This window comes from Grammomys surdaster, unplaced genomic scaffold (genome assembly GCF_004785775.1).
Source record: "Grammomys surdaster isolate TR1022 unplaced genomic scaffold, NIH_TR_1.0 279, whole genome shotgun sequence".
In the NCBI taxonomy this organism is placed as follows: Eukaryota; Metazoa; Chordata; class Mammalia; order Rodentia; family Muridae; genus Grammomys; species Grammomys surdaster.
The window spans coordinates 2,624,794-2,649,227 of record NW_021604720.1 but is presented as its reverse complement, the minus strand read 5'-3'; the positions used below and the strand labels follow the sequence as shown (position 1 = coordinate 2,649,227).

Sequence of the window (24,434 nt, the reverse complement as noted above, 5' to 3'; positions counted from 1 at the left end):
TCTAGCTACAGCACCACAAGTTATTGTTCCTGATTCTAAGTTGATACAACATATGAATGCATCAAGTATTACGGTAAGACTTGAACATGGCACTTACATTGGCGTTATTTAATCTAAAATTGCAGTTATTCTTGTGTGTATTATTTAACAACTTGAGGATTATGAAAGATTTGAGCAAGATATGTGTTAATGATAAATAAAATCACATTATCTTAGACATTAGAATTTATAAAACTATGTAATCTTCTTAGAAAAAATACCAAGATACTCTTTGTGGGGGATAGTTCATAGCTGTAAGGAACCAGCCAAACATATGCTAAGTTTATATTGTTGAGAATTAACTGTTTTGGACAACTCAGGATAGCTATTTCTTTTTAAAAATTTAATTGTATTAGTTATTTGAGAGTTGCATGTGATGTATTTTAATCATATTCACCCCTACCCCAACTCTTCCCAGATGTACCCCTTCTTTTCTACCCACACACCCAACTTGTACCCTCTGTTTCTTTTTAAACCATTAAATCTAGTTGTGCTAACTTTGTACATTTGAGTGTGTGGTCATCTGCTGAAGCATGCAAGGATGCTATTTCCTTTTTTGTTTTGCATTGCTTTTTGGGGTTTTTTGAGACATGGTTTCAGACCAGGCTAGACTCAAACTTAATCTGCTTGCCAAGTCCTGGGATTAAAGACATGTGCCAGCATGCCCAACTCAAGGATGCCACTGCTGAAGTCATATGCTAAGAGAGTCTTTGTTGTGACTTAAGCATAATACGTTGTTTGCTTTATTGTACTCTTTAAATTTATACCTTAAGATGTATTTTATGCAGTTGAAATATAGTAGAGTTTTGTTATATTTCAGGTGGACAGGCACACTGAATATTACACATTCTTAAACTTCTCACATTTAAGGCTTGTAATCTCTCATCAGATACATCAGAGTGTTTAACTGTGAACTTAAAGAAGCCCTTCAGGCTCTTAGAATGTGTTGCTAGATCGTTAATGTTGAAAAGAAACATGAAAACACAGTCTGACCATTTATTTAGTACTTTACCATGAATGATTTATTTTCTTAAAATGTATAGATAAGGTAGTGCCTCAGTTGTGGCATTTCATTTTTAAAATCAGCTAAAATTATTACTAAGGAGCAAAAATCATTTCTCAAATTGTCTCCTGGTCTGTTTAAGTACTATTAGCAATGAGTTTTTTGGTTTTTAATGAAAATATTTTTACAAGAGCTTTGACTTTCTGAGTGGCAACTGTGAAGCATAAGAGTTTACAGCTGTGGTATATAAGCATCTAAGAAGCAGGTTCCTCGTGTGTACTGCCAGTCTTAACTTCATGTACTAGCAACTCCAGTTTTTATTTTTATTTATTTGTATTGTTTTAAAATGTTCTTTTTTCCTATGTGTATTACTGCTTGCCTGCCTGTATGTTTATATATCACATGCCTGCTTGGTGCCTGTAGAGCACAAAAGAGGGTGTCAGATCCCATGGGCGTGGAGTTGAAGGTGGTTGTGAGCTGCCATGTGGGTGCTGGGAATAAGTAGAACCTGAATTCTGCAAGGGAAGTAAATGCTTATAACCACCGAGCCCCTGACTATCTCCTGCCCCTGACCTGCACAGAAGTCATTCTCACTGTTCTCTCATTAGTTTCTCTAAGGCATATGTACGTATTTCCTTAAACTCAATCTAAATGTTGGTTTCCTAAAAATTTATAAATTAAACAATAATTAATGGTTGTGTGTGTTAAGGAATATCTAAACATAATAGAATAAAAGCTACCTAAATGAAGTTACAGTGAGATACATGAAGATATTTAAAAGTACAAAATTAAGCTATCAGAGTGATAAAAACCTTTCAGGGCAATCAAGAAGAAAAAAAATCTTGGGAGTAACTAAATGGAGTGATTGCAGTTACAACTCAGTCTCACGGGAGCTGTTGTAGGGCAATCCCTTCCCTCAGAAGGCAGAGACAAGAGGATTACTAGTTGAGGACAGCCTGGACTATACTGGGGCCCTGTCCTAAAGGGGAAAAAAAAAAATCCAAGAATGTTGGTACACACCTTTTATCACTATACTTGGGAAACAAAGTCAGGAGAATGACTTCAGATTGAAGACCAAGTTGTCTGACAGTGAATTCCAGGCAAGAGAGGATTACATACAAGATCTAGTTTAAGAAAAAAAAAAAAAGGAAAAAAAATCTATAGGATACTAAAATATGAAATTATGTTCAGGATATATGTATAAATGTATGTATGAAAAATAAATTCCTTTCATAGATTTTTGAGTTCGCACATCTAGGATGTGTATGTGTGTGTATATACAAGTATTTTTTTTTTTTTTTTTTTTTTTTTGGTTATTCGAGACAGGGTTTCTCTGTGTAGCCCTGGCTGTCCTGGAACTCACTCTGTAGACCAGGCTGGCCTCGAACTCAGAAATCCGCCTGCCTCTGCCTCCCAAGTGCTGGGATTAAAGGCGTGCGCCACCTCCGCCCGGCTCAAGTATTTCTTAATTTAGGAAAAATATCTGAAGTTGAGATAGTTCTGGCTTCAAGGTTTGGACTAAGAAATACCTAACCTATTGCATATGTTACCTGGAATATTATGTGAATATGTCCCTGTTCCTTTTAAATGATGTGGCATCTTAGAATTGTCAGTTATAGAAACCAAAGAATTCTGAGATAATTTTTTTTTTTTTGGAGACCTGTTGATTCTGGTAGTAATGTAGAAAACCAAGAAACAAGGATGGCCTTAAGTGATGAGTATGAAATTGGATTTAAGCTACCACAAGCTGGTTCTCAGTATACGGTCTAGCAGTGCTGGAGTGGCGGTCTCCTGTGCGACCACATGGCTAGTAGAGCATCTATTTCTGAAACCATACAGGTTAGCCTGGGACTGTGAGAGCTTGCATCCGGAACCAAAGAAGCTTCCCTGTGAGGTTACTTAGAATAAATTCTCTAAGGGAACTTTCTTGAAATACTTCAATAGGTTATTTAGGCTGTGCTGTCTTTCTTGTGCCACATGGAACTTAGCCTTATTGCTAGAATGCTATTTTAGTAAATTCCTCATGTGCTGGTAAAATGCACTGCACATAAACTAAGATCTTGTTCAGTGCATGCGCAGATAAGACTTTCCTTCCTTTGTGTTTTATTCCAGAGTGCTGCTGCTACAGCTGCTACCTTGGCGCTTCCTGCAGGCGTGACTCCTGTTCAACAGATACTAACAAATTCAGGTAACTAGAAACATGGGAAGCAGTTTTAAATATTGTTCAGAAGTTAACATCAGGTAACTCTTAATGTTTTATTGTCAAAAATAAAGACAATACTGACATTTGTTTGACCATTTGGTTTAGGTTGTTTAAATAATTTAAGAGCTATAAAATAGAGAAGTTTAATCTTTCTTGAGGATACAGCTGAGGAAATGAAAATTGTAGCCAGGTTTGGTAGCATCTAATCCCAGAAGTTTGGAGTTGGAGGCGGGATCAGAAGTTCAGTGTCATTCTCAGTTTCATAGTAAGTTGAGGCCAGCTGAGACGCTGCTTCAGTGGTTATATACAGAGCTTTTTTTTTTAAATTTAAACTAAGTATCTGTCTTGGCAAATGAGTTAAATGAGATATTTGTGATGACCAAGTTGACCATTTCACAGGGCATGAAGAATTTACACGTTATAGTCTTTTAGACATAAAGTCTCTGCATTAATAATATATTTTTCATTATATCTTTTACAAAACGTATGTAGACTGTTACTTGGGCTAATATCAATCATCTTTCTTATTTTTGTTAGTTAATTGCTAAATTTGAGGAACCAGTTAGGGATCTGTCTTGCTGCATGTTTTTGCTCACTCTTAAGGATTCTGTTATATCTAAAGGAACATACACGAGGGCATTGTTCGGTTATTTGGTCATAATTTTGGCATTCTAATTGGCTCAGCAAATTTTCATTGCATGTTGAGAATTTAAAGGAAAGCTTGTGCTTTGGTTTAAGATACAAATAAGATGTTACACCTTTGTGTCTTTCAAGTTTAAAAACAGCCATTGAAATGTCTGATCATATTTATTACCCTTTCCTGACTATTGCCATGTGACCAAAAGCAATTAAGGCTATCATAAAGTCTTTTTTTTTTTCAGTTTTAAATTTTGTATGTATGGGTATTTTGCCTGCTTGTATGTTTGTGCACCACATGCTTGCAGTTTCTTGGGATGCCAGAAGAGGCCATTGGATTCCCTAGGACTGGAGTTAGAAATACCTGTGAGCTCCCATTTGAGTGATGGGAATGGAACCCTAATTCTCTGGAATAGCAGCTTAGTGCTTGTAATAACTGAGCTATTTGGATATTGGGGGAAGTTGGGAACAGTAATGATTATAGTTTAACATGTGTAGTTGCCACCCCTTAGTAAAATGTTTAGTCTTTTAACTTAGTAATTTCTAGGTTCTTTGGCTTGAGAGCAGTATAAATTTCTTTGTGTATTAATTGTTGCTGAAATAGCAACCTGGACTCTATTCTTTTTTGCCTTAGGCCAGCTGCTTCAGGTGGTCAGAGCAGCCAATGGTGCTCAGTATATCTTTCAGCCTCAGCAATCAGTTGTTCTACAACAACAAGTTATACCACAAATGCAGCCCGGTGGAGTACAAGCGCCTGTTATCCAACAGGTAAAACAATTTTACCTACCATCCCCTTGGTATCCATTTTCTTTTGCTTCTGCCTCCTCTGCTGCTATACTTTTATGACTTTCTTGTGTGCTTCCCCACTCTTCCCCTAGACAAGTTAATATGTGCACAGCAGTCAAAAACAACCTTACCCTGAGTTAAGATTATATGCCTTCAAGTCTAATGTACATTTCTCATGTTTAAAACTGAATTATTAGTAGTCTAGTTTTGGATGTTTGATCCCTCTAGCCAGTTTCTAATAGGTGGTTTTGTTTGCTCTAGGTCCTAGCCCCACTCCCTGGAGGGATTTCACCGCAGACAGGTGTCATCATCCAGCCACAGCAAATCTTATTTACAGGAAATAAGACTCAGGTCATTCCTACAACAGTGGCAGCACCCACACCAGCACAAGCACAGATACCTGCAGCTGGACAACAGCAGCCACAGGCCCAGCCTGCTCAACAGCAAGCTCCATTGGTGTTACAAGTTGATGGAACGGGGGATACATCTTCTGAGGAAGATGAAGATGAAGAAGAAGACTATGATGATGATGAGGAGGAAGATAAAGAGAAAGATGGAGCTGAAGATGGGCAGGTGGAGGAAGTAAGTTTCTATAAAAGCCTTGAAAAGAAAAGGCACTCTCATTCACTGTTGTGTTTGATGCTAAGCAGACAAATTATAGGCTATTTGTTTCAGAGGCAGAGGGATGGATGCTTGAACTTAATTGGCCTTTTCCTTATACTGTCCAATACTCAAACCCAGGGAGTGGTACTGTACACTTGGGATTGTGAGTCTTCCTAAGTCAATTAGTATTTTCATCACAGTCCATTGTAGGCATACTCAGGACCTAGATACTTCCTCATAGATAAGCTCCGAGTGAGGTCTGTCTCCTAGGTAATACAGAATAGGTCCTATTGATATCAATAGTAACTATAAGCTCATTTTTAAAGGTATGTGTATCAAATGGAAATTATATTAATAGGGATAGTGAGGATAGTGCAAATCAAATTCTTTGATTTAGGTTTTATGAAATATGGTTTAAACATGATGTATTGGTAAAACAGATAGATGAAATTGATTTTCTCTTTTAGTGATTAAAAAGGTATGACAGTATATGGGGAGAGGAAACTGGAGAAAAACTGAATGTGACAGCTCAAGCCAAAGCCATCCTTGGCCCTTTTGTCATACTCTATACCAGGTCCTCAGTAATCTGATCATCATACCTTTTTCTTGATAGCTGTAAACATGTTCCTATTTTCTCTATTCTTCCAGATTAGTTACTATACAAAAATAACATAGTAACCTACCATAATATTTATGATTAATTACTTTGGTATACAATGGAATCATCATCTTTTAAATCTTAATACAAATTTGTTTGATTTTACTTATTTATGTTTATTATTATTTTGGTTTTTTTCACACTGTAGCCTAGGCTGCAGGTCGGAACTCATTGTATTGAACTTCTGACAATCCTGATTCAGGTTCCCAAGAATTGGGATTATAAGTGTGACCATTGTTTGGGCCTAACTAAACATCTGTTTTTCCTAAATATTATTTGGCTAAAAATAATTTATTTAATATTTGACAAATCAAAGTGAATAAAAATATTTTAAAATATGGCTATCCAGGCATCCACCATTGAGTGAAATATTTCTGTTACTTAAGTGTTTCTTTGTACACTTCGCTGTTTCTTCCCCAGTTATATCTTCTTTCTTGTGGTTTCAAAGCATTTATGCCAGACTTTATTGTTAACTTCTCTTTGTATTACAGTACATCTGTTCGCATTTCCAAAGATAATACTGTTTGAGTTTTTCTTGTCCATATATAGCATAAGTGCAATACTTTTAATGTAATTTCTGTCCAGTTTTCTTAAAATGATGTCACTAAGGTTCATCTCAGTTACAACCTATAACTCATAATTTTTACGGTTTGTACTATGATTTGTACTGTAATTTGTTTATCCTCTTTTGGATTTATTGAGTATTTGGGTGGCTTGTGTGCTGGGAACTACAGTGTTTCTCTTTAGTATTACACGTGAACATGGACTTGCCAACTTACTGTACTGAGTCTATCCTGCCATTTTGTCTGTAATTTGTAGATGTCAATATGTTATCCATTCCTGATTAGTGGCAGACTGTTGAATTTTTTTCCAGTTTGAAAAATGGTGTCTTGGCTTGTTTTAGTTTGAACTTCCTTGAATACTTAGGAGATTTAGTTGCTTTTCATGTATTTACTTGTTACTTATATGTCCAAATACTTGGACATACACTTCAAGTTATACTTATAACTTATACTTATAGTTAGCATTATTTCTAACCCTTTCCCACAGTTTTAGTCCTTAAGTGACATTTGTGCTGTTTCTCCAGCTTGCTTGATTATAGACATATATTGATTTTTAATAGTCATCTGGTTTTTATGTAGAAGATTTTTTTATAATGGTCTATTATTAAGTATAGTTGTTGTTGTTTCCTGTCCTTGTAGATGTCTTTTTGGCTAAGTGATTGCCAAGTGCTTTGCATTTTTTTTTATTAGTATAAGGAAATCATTTTATTATTAAATGCTTTTCTGAAACCACTAGTCACAGTATCCAATTCATAGACTGTTATTTATGAATTCTATTGAGTGGTCCTAATTTGCAAACCAATCTTGAGTTCTTGATATGACACAGCTCGGTCATTATGTATTATCCTTTACCTAATTGCTAGATTGACATTTACAGAAGTTTTATATCAGTGTATGTGTAGGAATGCTTTTGTAATTTTTCTCATAATCCTCTCATCAGTTCTTATGTAGATAGTATCCTTATGAAAGAATTTGTATTTTTTTTAATTATATAATCTCTTCTGTGATTTTTTTTTTTTAAATTGTTATTTTTGAGACAGGGTCTTAGTCTGTAGCTCTGGCTGTCCTGGAACTTGATGTAGACCAGGCTGGTCTGTACCTTCACTTCCCGGGTGATGGGATTAAAGGCGTGTGACACTGTGGACAGTATCTGGGTATTTGCTGCTTGTTACTATATTTTACCGTTGAACTACCTTTCCCTCAGCTTCAGAGCATCTACGAAAGTCTCAGTCTTACAGTTTTAAGCAATTCAGTCTGCCAGCAATCTGTATGAGCTTGGAAAAGACCAGAGGGTCAGCTGACAATATGCCTTGTGATACCATAAATTTTAACTTGTGTGAGACCGAACAGAGAAACTTTCTATGTTATGCTTATACGTTTGATCCTCAGAAACTGTAATAGCAGATGTAGTTTTCTTTTCTTAAGCATTTTTAGTCATTAGGGAAATGGAAATCTAAACCATAGTTGGGGTCATCATACCTACTAGGAAAACTATAATTAAAAAAAAATTATGTGCATGGTTGTTTTGTCTGCGTGTATTTTCATGTATCACATGCAGTCATTGCCTTTAGAAGCCAGAAGAGAGGATTTCAGATCCCTGGAGTTGAAGTCATAAATGGCTGCGAGCTACCACGTGGGTGCTGGAATTGAACACAGGCCCTCTGAAAAAGCAGCCAGTATTCTTAATTGCTCAGCCATTTCTCCAACCCACAGTGGTGTAATTTTAAAAGAAAGTTTATGAATGATGGTGAGGATTTGGAACCCTTACGTGTTTCTGGTATGAATATGAAGCTTTAACAGAAAACAGTGTAGTGGTAGTTTTTCAGAGTTAAGCAGAGAATTAGCCATGTGCTGCTAAGTTTTACTTGCAAATGCATATAGGAAAGCATTGAAAACAGGAGTTCAGACAAAACATGTACATGAGTGTTCACAGCGATACTCTTGTCACTATCCAAACAATACAAGCATCCTGACTGCCTGTCAGTAACTAGTGAATGGCAAAGAAAATGTGGCCTATATACACAACAGAAGAGCATTTGGCTGTAAGAAGTGTGAAGTACTGTGCATACTGCTACATGAGTGTGCATCGAACACCCAAAAGCACAGGACAAACACCCACAAATTGTATTGCTTCATTTATGTATACGGAATAGGTAAATTCATGAAGTCAGAAAGCAGATTGGTGGATGCCAGGAGACAAGAGGGAATAGAGACTGATTGCTTGTGGGTAAGGTTTGGTAGAGTGCTCTGGAGCCATGGACGTAGGAAGTGTACACGTAGACAATTCTGTTCAAAGAGAATATATGTCATACACCTCTGTGTGAGCGGCATACTCCTAGACTCTAACAGCCTTGATCATTTTCCTTTCTACCTCTGTTTTGTCATGTCTTTCCCCTCTTCGTCTAAATATGAGTTAAAGCTTTTGTGTAACACCACAAATGAAGTTTAACTTTACTTTATCCCTTTCTTTGGTTTTAGTTTTGGCCTGGAGATATTTTATCCTATATGTTTTAAGAGTAATTATTTTTTCTACCACATTATCATATTGACAAACAGTACTGATCTGTATTTAGAGTCGTAGTCTGTAGTACAGTCCTGAGGCCACGCTGCAAACCAATTGTGTTCTTTCCTTTCTTCTCCAGTGTCATTTTTTTTCTTCTTTTAAACTGTTGCTGGTAGATAATACCATAACCTCATGAAACCTTCATATCTTCTCAGGTTTATTTCTTCTAGGCCTCTGAAACATGAAAATTTGTCTTGTACAGTTACTAATGAAAAAAGAAAAAAAATAAAAATTATGTGCATGACTGTTTCCCTACTTGTATGTTTGTTTACTATATGAGTGCCGGGTACCCAGGGAGGTCTGAAGAAGGTATCTGGTGCCCTGAGATTGGAGTTAGAAATGGTTGTGAGCTGCCATTGTGGGTGCTGGGCATTGAACATGAGCAGACAATGTTTCTTAATGACAGAGCTCTAAAGGAAATAAATGTTAACCCCCTTTGAGTCTTACGAGTTCTGTAGTTTAACTTAATTTCTTGCTGAAATAACATCAGCAAACCTTAAGCATTCACAGCACTGCATTCAGTGTATCTAGATACACACCTAACATCTTCTCAGAGACCATCAAGGCCACAGTACTTGTGTCAATAAATGTTACAGGAAACTTTATAGCAATACATGTGATCTGAGTAATGAGTGTCCTTTGATTTGCAGGAGCCCCTCAACAGTGAAGATGATGTAAGTGACGAGGAAGGGCAGGAACTCTTTGACACAGAAAATGTTGTTGTATGCCAGTACGATAAGGTAAGGACTTCACATTCAGTATGAACATTGTTTTTATTGTCATTACTCTAAATCATCTTTTCAGCCATACTGAAACAGTTAGGGCGATGGTGACTACCTGTATTTGTGTTTTTCTTTTACTCCTGAGAACAGGTTTTACTTATCAACTCAGGCTGGCCAGGAACTCCATGTGTAGCAAGCTAGCTAGTCTCGGATGGCTTTGTATTCAGCTGTACTCCTCTTGCTTCAGTCTGAGCTTATAGGCGCATTCTACTATGTCTGGCTTGACTTCTTCACCTTTTATAGCCAGTGTGAAAGGACACATTGTGATGGTTTCACAGTTTGAGAGTAGAATGAATAGAACTTCCTTAGTATTGCCTTTGGAAAGAAAGTGATGGATGAATGGGAGAGATGATGATCATTTTCCTATTCATATGATGTTACCTTGTACCAGGCCTCCCCCAACCCCCCGCCTTCCAATGACAGAACTAATTGATAATTTTGTCTTTTATAAACTTGAGTCTGAAAAGGCCTAAGTAGTGAATTTTGTGAGATTTCTTAAAATTTTACGTATTTTGCTATTCAAGGAAGTTTTAATCCAAGCTGTCTGGGAATTAATTATTGAGTTTTGTGGGGTACACCACACACACACACACCCCACCCCACCCCCCAGTTTATAAGGTTTTAGTTTTCTGGTTATTTTTCTTCCCCCACTTTTCAGTGTATGAGTGTTTTGCTTACATGTATGTATGTGCACCACACTTGTGCCCGGTGCCTGCAAAGGTGAGAGGAGGTTTTCTAGATGCTCTGGAACTGGAGTTACAGAAGGTTGTGAGCCACCATGCAGATGCTGGGAAACAAACCCTGGTCATCTGGAAGAGCAGCCAGTGCTCTTAACAGCTGGGCTACTTCTCTGAACTGCCCGGCTGTTGTAGTTATTTTGTGGTTATTATATTTTTAGGTCTTAAACAGAGTGTTCTTTTATAAATTTTTTTTTGTTGCTGTTTTTTTCCAAGACAGGGTTTCTCTGTGTAGTCGTGGCTGTCGTGGAACTCACTCTGTAGACTAGGCTGGCCTTGAACTCAGAAATCTGCCTGCCCCTGCCTCCCAAGTGCTGGGATTAAAGGCGTGCTGACACCACTGGCCAGCTGTAAAATAGTTTAATAGTTATCAGTGTAGTGATTCTCGACCTTCCTAATGTTACAACCCTTTAGCACAGTTCCTCATGTTGTGGTGACCCCAGTCCCCCATCACCATACATTTATTTTTGTTGCTGCTTCATAACTGCAACTTTGCTATTGTTATGAGTCATAGTGTAAACATCTGTTTTCTAATGGTTTTAGGTGATCCTGTGAAAAGGTCAGTCAGCCCCCAAAGATTGAGAACTGCTGCGTTAGTGTTCTTGTCAGGATTTTTATAGTTACACCATTAAGCAATAAGTGCTTATCAGTCATGAAATTGATCGTAAATTCACATATTAATGATTGTTTTGTACCCATGTGATTCTTTTCTTAAACAAATGTTTAATGAGTAGCAGTACTAAGTACTGGGTGACTAGAGTTTGGGTATGAACATGTAGTATTTGTACCCTACATGAAATTTCCTTCAGATTAAAGAGATCTTACTTTTTTGTTGTTACAATGAGTACGATAAGTAGCTGTGCCTAACCAAACAGATCTATAGGGGACTGCCAATCAGTGTATCTTTCTTCCTAATTATAAAAAGGTAAAACCAGGTCAGTTGCATACTAGTTGCATGTTTTTGTGCATTGTGACTTCAGATGAATGTTTTTAATAACCTCTATCACAAACTCTACAGCAGATGGAATTTTTTGTTAGCTGCAGAAAGAATATGAGGCTAAAACAGTAGTCTGAGGAGTCCTGGTTGCAGCCAAATACCCAAAACACAGTTTCATGATGGCAGGTTACCAGACAAGAGCTAGACTAAAGAATATTCCTCGAAGTATTTTCTTGTTTTAAGGAAATAATGTATTCTCCTTTGATAAGCTATATTCATTTTTTAAAATCCCCATATATTTTTTTAAAATTTTATTTAATCTTTTTTTTTTTCACACTCCAGATTTTATCCCCCGCCCGGTCTACCCTCGGACTGGTCCCCATCCCATACCTCCTCTCCACCCTCCCGTCTCCACGAGGATGTCCCGCTCTATTCAGTTTTTAAGTGTTTCTAAAGTTAGTTTGTCTTGCTCTCAGATACATTCATGTTTTAAACTAATAAAATGAGAGTAGGTTTACATAGCCTAATGAAAAACAATTTCAGAATTATCAGAGTTCTCTTTGAAGGATTAGAAAGACTGAAAGAATAGAATGAGTGTTGTAATAGTAAGTTATAAATGGTGAGGTAGCCTGGGTTACTTGAGATGAGAAATGAATGTGGCTTGAGCCAACTTGATTTTTTAGGAGTTTTGAAGCCTAAGCTTTGTATGTCAACAGTGAGTCAATTTTAAGACAAGCACAGAAGGAATAATGAAGTTGTTGCCTGACAAGTCATGGCTTATTTTAAATGCTAATAGAATGACAAGTTTTGGGCAATTATAATTTAATTATAAAGAACTGTTGGAGCATTGGTGAGAACAGTGTAGTGTGAGGTTTCACCATTGAGAAAGTAATTTTACTTTAACACATTTTCATTGGACATTAAAGACATTTCTGTTGGCATTTTGTATGTTTATGAAGGGCTTAGGCAAGTAAAGGAATGCTTTTAAATTTGTACTTTGTACTTATGTGCAAATACAAATATTACTCAATATGACTTTAGTTTTAAGTTTCTGGACTTCTTTCTGAATATGAATCTCTCTGTTCTACCTTTATTCTAACATTATTCTCTGTTGTGTTTTAATGAGGAAAGTTTTGAGTCTGTCACTCAGTGATTCCCAAATGCAGGAAGCACTATTTACATCAAAGGTAGTGCTAGGATCAGTAAGTGAAAGTTAGAGTTTTGGGACAGGGTAAAGTCTAGACAAATTCCTAATTACAATCAGATAGACATTGAACAATCACGTGTCCTAAATATGCCAGAGGGTGTCTAAGAGGATAGGCCATAGGGTTTTAGGATTAAGATCTCAGAAATGTGTTCTACTGAGCATTTTTATGTGAAAGGTTCACACTAGGTTTTGAGAGCACTGTTATTTGAGAGTTTATTTTAGTAAAAGAAATAAGGCCTTAATTATTATTTGCTGGTAACTAACTCATAACTATTTTATTTGAATACAAATTATTGAGAGCTATTAACAAATTACTTTAAAAAATTAAATCTACATAGTTTTTTTTGCTAAACATAAAGAAAATTTTAAATTTCAATTTTCAAATATAGTAATTACATAAGACAAAGCTTGTGGTTTTATCATGAATGAGGTTTTGTTGTGTTTTCCTATTACATCTTTTGCATTCTTAATTTTTGTTTAGATACACAGAAGTAAAAATAAATGGAAATTTCATCTCAAGGATGGCATTATGAATCTTAACGGAAGAGATTACATATTTTCCAAAGCCATTGGAGATGCAGAGTGGTGAAGAGCTGCTTCTTTCCTTTTATAAATAAGACAGAGAAACTTAAAAAGTTAAAATGGAGGGTTTGAAACTTGGGACATATATCAGCCAAAACTTCACTTCTGCATGTCAGAAAAGCGCAGTAGAAGCAAAGCTACTGGAACCAAGCTAGACCTTGACCACATAGACACTACTTCAGACTGGCAAGCCATGGAACTGTAGCACCTGGGGTCGGGGGGGGGGGGGGGGGGGTTTGTGTAGGAAAACTGTAACTGTTGATTTTAAATACAGGAACCTGCCATTGGTAATTAGCATGTAAAGCTTTGTCTATATTTGTTTCTCCAAGTTGGGCTCAATCAGAAGATACTTGTTGGAATGACCTGAAGAAATTACCCTTTTGATAGATTGAACTGAAACTGCTTATTGTATGTGGTTATATTTGGTAAAAATTGTGTGTGAGCTTTTTACAGAAGGGCAAGAATTATGGTGTTGAATTTTAATTCACTTGTATAAGAAAATTTAAAACTCATAATAGATCTTAAAAACATTTTTACTTGTTACTCTCCCTCAGTAATACATACCTCTAGCTTCCCTGCTGTATGAACATCTTAAGATTTAAAGAGAAGGATCAATGGCCACAGTTTGGAAACAAAGTTGACCCAGGAATAGATGCTTGATTTAATTAGGTTTTCATACTTGTTAAATGTAACTTGAAGACTTGGGTCTTACCTGTGTTGACTAGAATTAAAGTGACAGCTTAATTTCCTTGCAGGAAAACTGCTCAGTCCCATACTATAAGAGGAAACCCCATTTGGCTCCTCAGGAAGATGTTTTTATTTCACAAAGGTACCACTGGGCTGCAACTGCACAGTACAGGTGATCTGTGAAGGTTTCCCTTGCCAGACTACAGTGTGCTTACCTGTGCATTAGTCTTTATGTAAGCCTGGGTGACGTTCTGTACATTGATCTAAGAACCATAAGGGCAAGTGATGAGGACTGGATTTTTATTAAACAATTTAGTAATTATAAAAGTTTCTTGTGTTTACTAGTAAAGAATTTTAGAAATTATTTTAATTAAACAAAATTTTTTAAAAAAACTTTGTAATTTGAGGGAAGTTTGAGGGTGGAGGGGGTAGAGGAAAGCGGGCCACTGAATACAAATTTACCTCTTTTTCATTGGGTGGCCCTTCCAGGCCATTGATGGTGTAGACTTGGGCTCCAATTTGCACATTGGAAAGAAAATGCAGAGATTTGACTTGTATATTTAAAACTCTAGACATTTACTGTATGTTGAGAATGTGTAGCTCTGTCCCTGTAAGGGGCTCCGCAGAACAAAGAGCCACTGCAGGGAGGCAGCCTCCTGGGACCTGCAGGGTGCTCACTCATGTCATTTCTGTTCTGGTGACTAACAACATTAGCATCCAAGTTCACTTGCCTGGTGACTTTTTTTTTTTTTTTGTCTTCCATTTTTGTCTTCCTTTAATTGACTTTATGTAGTTCTGGAAGTAACAGATAAAGTATATTACAGAAGAAAGACTGTGAGCTATATAAGTGCTTTTTTAAGAGCCTGTTTTAAAATTCCTTAGTGCAGTTGATTTCTCCTCCCCACTTTGTACCCTGCACCCTACTGAACCAATTTATGTTGTGAAATTTGGTATCAGTGGTGGGGTCTTAACATGATAGGAGTTAGATTTTGCTTGTATTCCATAACTGGTAATAGAGGTTTTTTTGTTGGTTTGTTTTCTTATTAATGTAGTTTTTTGAGGGGAAGTTCGTTTAATCTCCGATTCTCAAAGCACACAGCAGTTTTGGTTTAACTATAAAACTCGGTGAACCAAGGGACCAACATCCCATGGGTTGTTGAGCTGTCCCTTGATATAGTCTATAGGTTTGTTTTTACTCAGTGAAATCAGTAACCTGAACTACCTACAGCAGCACAGCAGGGTTGCTTCAGTGAAACTCTGGGCTAATCAGTAGTCACAATGCTAATTGAGCACAGTCCTGCCTCTCTGTGTTGTCAAACATATTGAAGGTTAGCATCGTCCATTGGCCTGTTTTTTCCAGCTAAACATTTTCAAGCATGAACAACCACTTCTTTCAGAGTGACACACAGAGGGCTATATTGAAGCAGGAACTGACCATTTATATTTGTACTTCTATATTGCCTAATAATGATGGAATCCTGGACGAATACTTTGATTTGGGAAAGCTCTGAAAGCTGATTCCAACAGGCCTGCGCACCAGACTGGGCTCTTACATGCTGTTATCTTGTGCGCCTTTTAAATTAAGTAGCATGCGTGTCCTTTATTATAGCAGCTTTTGCTATGTAAATGTCACTTGCTTTGAATTGCTTTGAATTCTCAATCATGCTTTCCCCATTACATTTAACCGATGATGTCATTAAGTTCTTTCAAAGTGTCATTCCTTTGGAAAGCAAGGGATTCCCACTTGCAGAATTTTAAGATGAAAGTAGCGTGTTTATCCAAAAGGTGAGAATAGGGATGCAGACAGTGTCTTCAGAAGCTGATCTGTTTAGATTTGTACCCATAGTGATGGCACCTTTTATATGACATGATGCTAAGGTCAACTTACACAGATGATTAACGTGGAAATGTGTGCCTTTCAGTAGATCAACTCCTGCCTGGTGGTCGTTTGTATTCTCACACTGCCGGAATGCCCGAGAGCACTTCATAGAGTAACAACTTTGTCCCATGCAGTTTCTAGAGTCAAACAGGATAGAAGGGGACCTTTATATTAGGCTCTTATATTTGAAATGTTCACATTTCTGTTAAGTATGCGTCACATTTACACTGTTGCCTTTTTAAAAGTCAGGCTGGCATCAAGATTTATACAGCGTGTGCACTGATTGAAATGTGTTATTGACAAGCATATCCTATTCTGGCTTTAGAAGACAATGTTAAAAAAATTACTAGTTTTTATATAAGGCTTTCTTTTTGCTATACTGAAAATCAAGTTTGCTTTTGGTGGCTTGTATGGACGAATGCAGAGTTGTCTCCCTCTGAGAATATTTTGTTTTTTTTATAACTTACAGCAAACAGCAATAATGTCACCATATTAGAGGGTATTTCTTGTATAAGAGCAGACATATCTCCTCTGAACAGTTTGCCCTTTATAACGGCATTTTCTTTCACTTGAGAAGGCTCTTATATTTTCATATTACTTCATCTTGAACTTTTGAGCTTTTGTGCAATGTGCTGTTTTATTGATCTTTGTACATTTTCATTTCGTGTCTCCTTCTTACCTGTCTGAATGAACTATGTCAGATGTGGAGGTTTTTGGTTAATGGTTTATGTGTTTTCTTATCTTTTTTGTTAGGTTTACCTTTTAATCTGTTACCCTTATGGAAATTATTCTGGTTTATATTCTTCCCCCTGGAAGACCGCCTTTGTCCTATTATCCTCCTTTCATGCATGGTTTAAGGAAGATTGCATCAAATGTAATATTTTTGTTTTAAGAATAAAAGCTTCTTCCTGTTTGAGGGGAGAACAAAACAAATTGAATAAATAATTGGTCGTTCAGTCAAGCTTCCTTAAATCAGTTCAGTATGCATCGGGTTACACCAGGTGGGGAGGGGCTATTCCATAGCCGTTCAGAGCTACTATTGTCGACTGCTGTTGTACATACTGTTCTGTGTAAGGGCGTAAATATATTTATTATGTTTGTAAAATTCATTCTGTACACTTGCAGATCAAGGTTGCTCTTCTGTGATATATCGGGTGTTAAGTTTCAAAAACCATCTTGGAATACAATTAAAGAGCTTAGTATTTTGATGTGCTAAGACTATTTTAAGTTTAATATTTTACCTTGCAAAAACTTTAATTAAAGATGTTATTTAAAAAAAAAGTAATGTTGCTTGCTTTGCTTACTAGTCAGTGACATTAGTATATGGACAACTGAGTAAAACCATACAGTTTAGACAGGAAGTTCACCAAAATAGGGATATCGTTAAATTTGTACCCTTAGTTAAATTCTGTACCTATAAGATAGTGGGTTTGAGGTGCCAGACTGAATTGTTAAACTGCGTTCGAAATCCTTAAGCGCTTTCAAAATTTGTATTTTCCAGGCCCAGAAGCATTTAGGATGGGTAAATTCCCACCAACTAAATGTAAATTAAGATTAATATAATTAACATTGTATTAAGAGATTATTTCTACTCAAAAAGCTTAGATGACATAGGATGAAGTTATTAAGAACATTGTTTTGTTTGTTTGGCTAAACTGTTTTTTCTCAGTTCAGAATTTGTAAATAATTGCTTATTAGGAGATTTGGATTATTGAGGTTTGTATTACATATTGAATATATTTTGTGTTACTTTAGAAGATATTAAAATTACTAGCAGTATTTTGATTTTATAGTTAATTCAAATGAATCATTAAGAGCTTGCCTTTTTGTAATTTTTTATCCTGTTATAAACTACTTTATCTAAGGAAACATGCAGATTTTAACTATTAAATAACCATAATAAAGATATTTTATTTATTGCCAGCATTTCTTGTATTTTGCAATTTAATTGAATCTCCTACGTTATGATCTTGATCCTTGTGACCCAAGTTCCCATCTGTGAAATGACAATGGCAAGATTTTGAGTATGAAATAATTTGGATAATGTAAAATGTACATTATTTAAAGTACAAATAGCAAAATGTGGTGTGGTTGAGAGACCAATAGGTTTGGTCACAGACCAACGCAGAAGGGAGAGTTGGTAAGCCTGTGTGGTCAGCAAGAGCAGACCAAGGGAGAGGAAGAGAAGGGATGTCGGGCATCAGAGTGGGAATGCGCACTGCTCAGGATCACAGGTCTGAAATAGATTTATTTTTTCAAAGTGGAAACTGATAGAACTGTACTATTTTTCAATTTTATTTTTTACTTTGTGTCTGAATGTTCCCTACCTCCCCCTAACCCCTGCATGTGTGTACATGCACCATGAGCATTCAGTGCTCACAGAGATCAGAAGAGGGCATTGGATTCCCTGGAACTGGAGTTAGGGATGGTTAGGAGCTACCACATAGGTGCTGAGAATCAAACCCAGGTCCTCTGCAAGAGCAGCTGATGCTCTTCTCTTTCTTAATCAGGGAGTCATCTCTAGCCTAGGAACTGTTTGGAAAACATATCTGCCAATTATGTATGGGTCAAGTGCAGTTGATGTAAAGGGAAAGCTATAAAGTGCCCCACACTAATCCACGAGTGACTGATAATCTCTCCTGGCAAAGAGCTCATTGATTTCATCTAGTCCACGGGACTAACACATGCTAAGGATACCACAGCTAGTTCTCGTGGGCAACCAGGGGTAATGAATGGCTAGATCGTGTGTTTTGGTGGGCTGGGGCTCTCTAGCCAACTCAAATACATAGCATATGGTACTATTGTTTGTTTGTAAGCCATGAGAAACTTGACAAGAATATTCAGTGTGAAGAGAAAGAGTAACGGGAAGAGAATATGAACAAAGTACATTCTGTATATGTGTGAAACTGAAAGAATCGTAGAGATGCCATAGCTACGGGGCAGGCAGGCCTAGTAGAAATGAGATAGCCCTTTTTGGACTCAGTTTACCCGAATAAACACTTTCCATCTTAGCCTGTCCTGTTAGCAAGAGGCTGTGGCCCTGCAGCCTGCTGAGCTTTCTGCCATCGTCACCGTCTCCGTGTCTTTCAACAGATGGGAATAAATAAAAATGCCCAGTGTATAGTTTAGCCATTTGCTTCACATGTCTGTCATCAAGAACCTAAACTGCCATAATGACTTACAGAAGACATTGGGTAGCAGTCAGAACAGAACAAGGAGAACAGTGCCCACTGACGGGTTTCTAAGGTATTGGTACTGAAACCATTTCTTTGTGGGAGTGAGAAGATAGAGGAGTCAGACGTCAGTGATGCAGCTGCCTGAGTTCTCCATGCTTCTGGAAGGAAGCCAGTTGCTGAACTTGGGCATAATCCCTCCTTCTGTCTGCCTGATTCCTATTGGTTGAGATGAGTAGCTGATTTTTTTTTTAACTGTCTTGATAGGAGGGAAGATACTCTTTAAGAGGGCTGTGTGTGCACCTCTTCCTTTGGCTGTCAGATTGTTAAAAACAGTCCCCCACAGAATTAGAACTCCCTTGAGCCTCCTACTGGGAGAAGAAAAAGGCTGAATCTTGGTACCAGTGGGAGAGGGCTTGTCTCCTGAAAAGAGATTTCAAAGTTTTGACATTCATTGTAGCGCTTGGCAGGAGGCACAGCTGAATTAAGTTGGTGATGGGTAGACCATGCCTTGACCAGGATTTACCGAATACCTTTATCGTTCTGTTTAAATCTAAACCTCAAGTTAGGACCCCAGATGTGGGCTTGGGTGGTTGTCACTGGACCTCTTGATTTGTTGTCTTCTCCAGGGTAGCCACACTGGATAGATCTTTCACGGAAAATTGGTCACTTTACGTGACTTAATGAGGACAAGTGGCCAGGCATAGCTTGTTATGGCTGCCAAGGCCCAGGCTGTGACTAATGGCTGCTATAACTGTCTCCCTGGTAAAGTTATACAATCTGGGAGCAGGAGGGCAAATTCGCTGCTGCTCACAAGAGTTGGCAGGCAAAGTGTGTAGCTGAAGTATTCACACCTCACATAATAAAATGGAATTAAAGGAAAAGAGGTTTTTTTGGGTGAGGAGGTATTTGTTTCTCCAAATGGAAGATAACTGTGAGGAGCCCACATAAAATGTATTATCCTAACCATTTTTTTGTTGTTGTTGTTGTTTTTGTTTTTCGAGACAGGGTTTTTTAGCCCTGGCTATCCTGGAACTCACTATGTAGATCAGGCTGGCCTCGAACTCAGAAAGCCGCCTGCCTCTGCCTCCCAAGTGCCAGGATTAAAGGCATGCGTCACCACTGCCCGGCTCCTAACCATTTTCATATGTTATTTATATGATTGAAGATTAATCAGACAATGTAGATTTGTCTACACCAAAGTGGTCCGGGCTCCTAAAGCAGTGTGTAGCACGTTGTTAGGTTATTACTAGGATCTGAAAGTCTCGTGTCTCTTCTCAAATTCATATATTGAAATCCTAATGCTCAGTATTCCGCTAGCAGCCTTCAGATGAAGATGTAGAACTCTCAGCTCTCCCTGCACCATGCCTGCCTGAATGCTGCCATGTTCCTGTCTTGATGATAATAGACTGAACCTCTGACCTTTTCCAGAGCAAGATGGGAGGCAGAGACCGGAGAATTTCTGAGTGTTCAAGGCCTGGCCTATATCCTGACTCGAGACCCTGTCTCAAACAAGGTCTCAAGCCAGCAGTGTTGTTCACCCATTCAATAATCCCACATTCATCATTCAGTGGAATAACTACATATGTTCAGATATGAAGTTCTCTTCGACGTGATTCTGCATCCTTAAGCTCTATGCAAAACGTAGACAGAAATGAAAAAAAAATAGAATTCAGATTCCTATTATGTCAAATATATCAAAATATTGTTCATTTCCTAAGGAAAGCCCTGATGGCAGCCTGTAATTAATAATTCAAAGTTAGAGAAGGAAGTTATGGCATAATCTTCCTATTCTACATCTAAACCTTAAAATGCTTTGTGGAATAGCTTCTTTTTAGTTCTCCACTATGCAAGGAACAGAATACTACATTTGAAAAGCAGTATTTATAACCATATCAACAACAAAACACTATTGTTTTCTTTTCTACTACATTACAGATAATGGTTAATGTAAGTACTTAAGCACAGAGACTGATGTTTAATTTTAATATAAGAATTGTTATTTTACTTTCCTCTCTGAAAATGTCATAAGGAATCATACTATCTACCAAAAAAAAATTCCACAAGCCTGGAATGCATGTCAGTCTGTATATAAATATATATAATTAACCTTTTATTCTGAGACTGGATCTTGCTTGCAAAACTTACTAATAAAAAAATAAATTCCATTAGTCTACAAAAAAAAATCCTAATCCTCAAGGTAATCATATTTGAAGTTAGGGCTCTGAGAAGTGAATTGGTCATGAGAGCGCTCCACTCATAAAGACACTTAGGTCCCTGCTAACTCCAGCGAGTACTAGGTCACGTGGTACTCCAGAGTTTGCTAACCTCTCTTGTGTGAGTTGGAAGCCAAGAATGGTCTCTTGAAAGATGCTGGCTGTGCCAGTGTCTTGATGATGGGCTTCCCGGCTTTTAGAACAGTGACAAATGATTACTTGTTTGTTTTCCAGTTCATAGTATCTGATGATGAAACAGAGAAGATCTAACAAGTGAAGATAAACACCCCAATTTTCAAAGTTAAACGTGAGTGTGGTAGCTCCTGCTGCCTGGATTGCTGCCAGGGAGAGCTGTAAGGTCCTGTCTCGTTTGACATGTTTAGCAGCAGGGATGTGCTGGGGTGTGGGGTGTGGTCTGTCTTGTGAGCAGACAAGGAGAAGATAGAGTATTGGGAGCACGTTTAAACGATAAAAATGCTGGCTAAAGTCAGTGTGCTTTTTTATTATTCATGCCTATGAATAACTCTAAATAAGAACTAATTATTTGTTCCAAGTGGTTTAGGTGTTGCAGTGTAAGGGAGTTTTAGACCAATTTAGCAGTGTGCTAGGCTCAGCTACCTGTCCTAGTACATCAATAATAACCAGCCATGGTAAGAAGCAGCACATGGCTGCGCTGGGAAGATGAATGCAGAGATCCAGTGATTGCCATGACATGAGCTTTCCCTTTAAATAAAGAACTGAGGCAAGGGGAAACTGCTGAGGGGGTTGATCAAGGTGTGTTCCGGCTGATGGTCTTCTTGGCACTTACCAGATCATTGGAAGCTCAATGCTGTCTCTGCTAGGGGTCACTCTGGTTCCCCACAAGGTGATGCTCCTGCTCCAGGATGTGGATTCTTCAGCCCAGAGGCTGTTCTCAGCTTGGAGGTGGTTAGTCCTGAAGGATTTCTGTTCCTGGAACCCAAGGGGTCTGCAGATTTAGAACAGACCTACCTTTGTGCCATCTGCTTTGACTGGGGAAGATGGGTTAGGTTGATTGATAGTCTTTGGTGGTTGTCATGGCAATGCAATAAGGCAGGAGTCTGACTCCCAGAACAACAGACATAGGTATCAAGCTTTCAGCTTGCCTTTCTTTTATTTTTAAATAAAACTTGTGTGTGTGTGTGTGTGTGTGTGTGTGTGTGTGTGTGTGTGTGTGTTTCAGGCTGGCCTTAAACTTGCTATGTACCCAAGGATAAACCTGAATTTCTGATCCTGCTGCCTTTACCTCTCAAGTGCTGGGATTACAGATGTGTTTTATCACATCTGGTTCTGTGGTGCTAAGGCTCAAACCCTGAGCCTTGTGCATGCTAGGCAGATACTACCAGTTGAGCTCTCTCCAAGAGCTCCGTTATGCTGCTTTTTCCTTACCTCTGGGGCTTAAGGGAGGAGTCAGTGCTTTTCAGTAAAGTGGCTTCTAAGTATGTGTTACAAGAGAGCTCTTTTTGTTTAATTTTTGTTAAATTTGTTTAATGTATTGAGCACACATAAAACTTATTATCCTAACCATTTTTATATGTCCAGCTCAGCGATGTTAAATACATCAGTGAGGACTTTAAATCCTATTTATATTGCCTATTTTCTTCAGTTTTATATAAACGATTAAGGCAATCCCCAAAAGAGAGGTAGTGTATGGACCCATTGGAACAAGACATCTCTAGCAGTGAAGTTCTTAGAAGTAATAGAATGGCAGTCACCAAGAGCTGGGGACTGCAGAAATGCTTCTATGGCTTCAGCTTTGCAAAGTGAAAAAAGCCTCTGGAGGTAGTTTTGAAACTGTATGAATATATTTAATACTGGGTAGCACATGTCAAAATGATGAACTTAAACCATTTAATTATTTTATGTCTATGGTGTTTTGTCTGCATGGATGTCGGTGCAGGCCAGAAGAGGATGTTGACTATCCTGGAACTAGAGTTACAGAGGGTTATGAGCCATCATGTGGGTGCTGGGAATCAAACCCAGGCCCTCTACAAGAGAAACAACTCTCTTTATTACTGAGCCATCTCTCCAGAACCAACTCATATACTACCCCCCCTCGTGTGTGTGTGTGTGTGTGTGTGTGTGTGTGTGTACCACTGCACTCCTTTAACTGGAGAGGGCACGTTACAGGGATTACGTCTCTCCTTTTGTCATGTCCCAGGTGGAACCCAGGTCTGCAAGCTTAGAGCTACTGCCTTTACTCACAACCATCTCTGGCCCTGTGGCCTGTGATTCCTCTTCAGTCCTTTAATACCTAAATCCACATCCGGGACCATGGTTATTCATATTTGGCTCAAGAATAAACTATTACTTCCTTTTAAGTGAGAGCTGCATTTAACACTTAGTGGTAATATAGCCTTTATTATGCCAAGACCCAAGATGTCTTTTTGATTCTCCTCTGAAAACACATTGTGGCTGGAGAGATGGCTCAGGAGTTATGAGTGCTTGCTGCTCTTTCAGAGGACCCAGGTTTGGTTCCCAGCGCTTAAGTTGGGCAGCTGATGACTGCCTCTAACTCCAGCTCCAGTGAATCTAATACCTTCATTTGGCTTCTGGCACCAGTATTCACATGCACACATACTCAAACACAGATATAGACACATACAAGCACACACATAGACACACACACACACACACACACACACACACACTGAAAATTTAAATGCTTAAAAAAAGTGTTCAAACCATCGCCAAATCTCCATGGGTTTACCTGGCAAATCTAGACAGTGACAACTTCTTACTGTTGTGACATGCACTGTTGTCGCCCTGGTCTACTTGATGGTATTGCACCTACAGATTGTCAGTTTTTCTTCTCCTGTCTCTCACCACAGTCTGTTCCAGGGCTGACAAACTACCCTTCCCTGGTGACCAAGCTGGGCCACTGGCTACTTTTGTATGTCCTAAGTGCTAAGAATTTTTCTTTATTTTGACATTTGAGGTGTGTGTGTGTGTGTGTGTGTGTGTGTGTGTGTGTGTGTATGTGTATACACATGTGTATGTGACTGCATGTGTATATGGGTATGGCTGTGTGTGTTCTGAGGTCAGTGTCGGGATGCCTGGTGTCTCCTAAAATCACTTGCTGTCCAATTTGTTTTGTTTTCTCCCTCCCCTCTCCCCTCTCCTCCCCTCTCCCCTCCTCTCCTCCCCTCTCCTCCCCTCTCC

At 38.2% G+C, this 24,434-nt stretch overlaps 1 protein-coding gene across 2 annotated transcripts in view; it reads left to right on the top strand.

Moving 5' to 3' along the window:
- The window catches only part of Gtf2a1 (general transcription factor IIA subunit 1), a 28,688-nt gene extending 15,182 nt beyond the window's left edge, over positions 1 to 13,506 (top strand). For both annotated transcript variants that reach the window (XM_028777299.1, XM_028777300.1), the window contains 6 exons: positions 6 to 73; positions 3,155 to 3,230; positions 4,516 to 4,649; positions 4,929 to 5,249; positions 9,705 to 9,794; positions 13,199 to 13,506. In XM_028777299.1, coding sequence (XP_028633132.1) covers positions 6 to 73; positions 3,155 to 3,230; positions 4,516 to 4,649; positions 4,929 to 5,249; positions 9,705 to 9,794; positions 13,199 to 13,306 — 797 coding nt within the window. In that variant the 3' untranslated portion in view covers positions 13,307 to 13,506. The remainder of the gene's footprint in view (positions 1 to 5; positions 74 to 3,154; positions 3,231 to 4,515; positions 4,650 to 4,928; positions 5,250 to 9,704; positions 9,795 to 13,198) is intronic.
- The last annotated feature ends 10,928 nt before the right edge of the window (positions 13,507 to 24,434 follow it).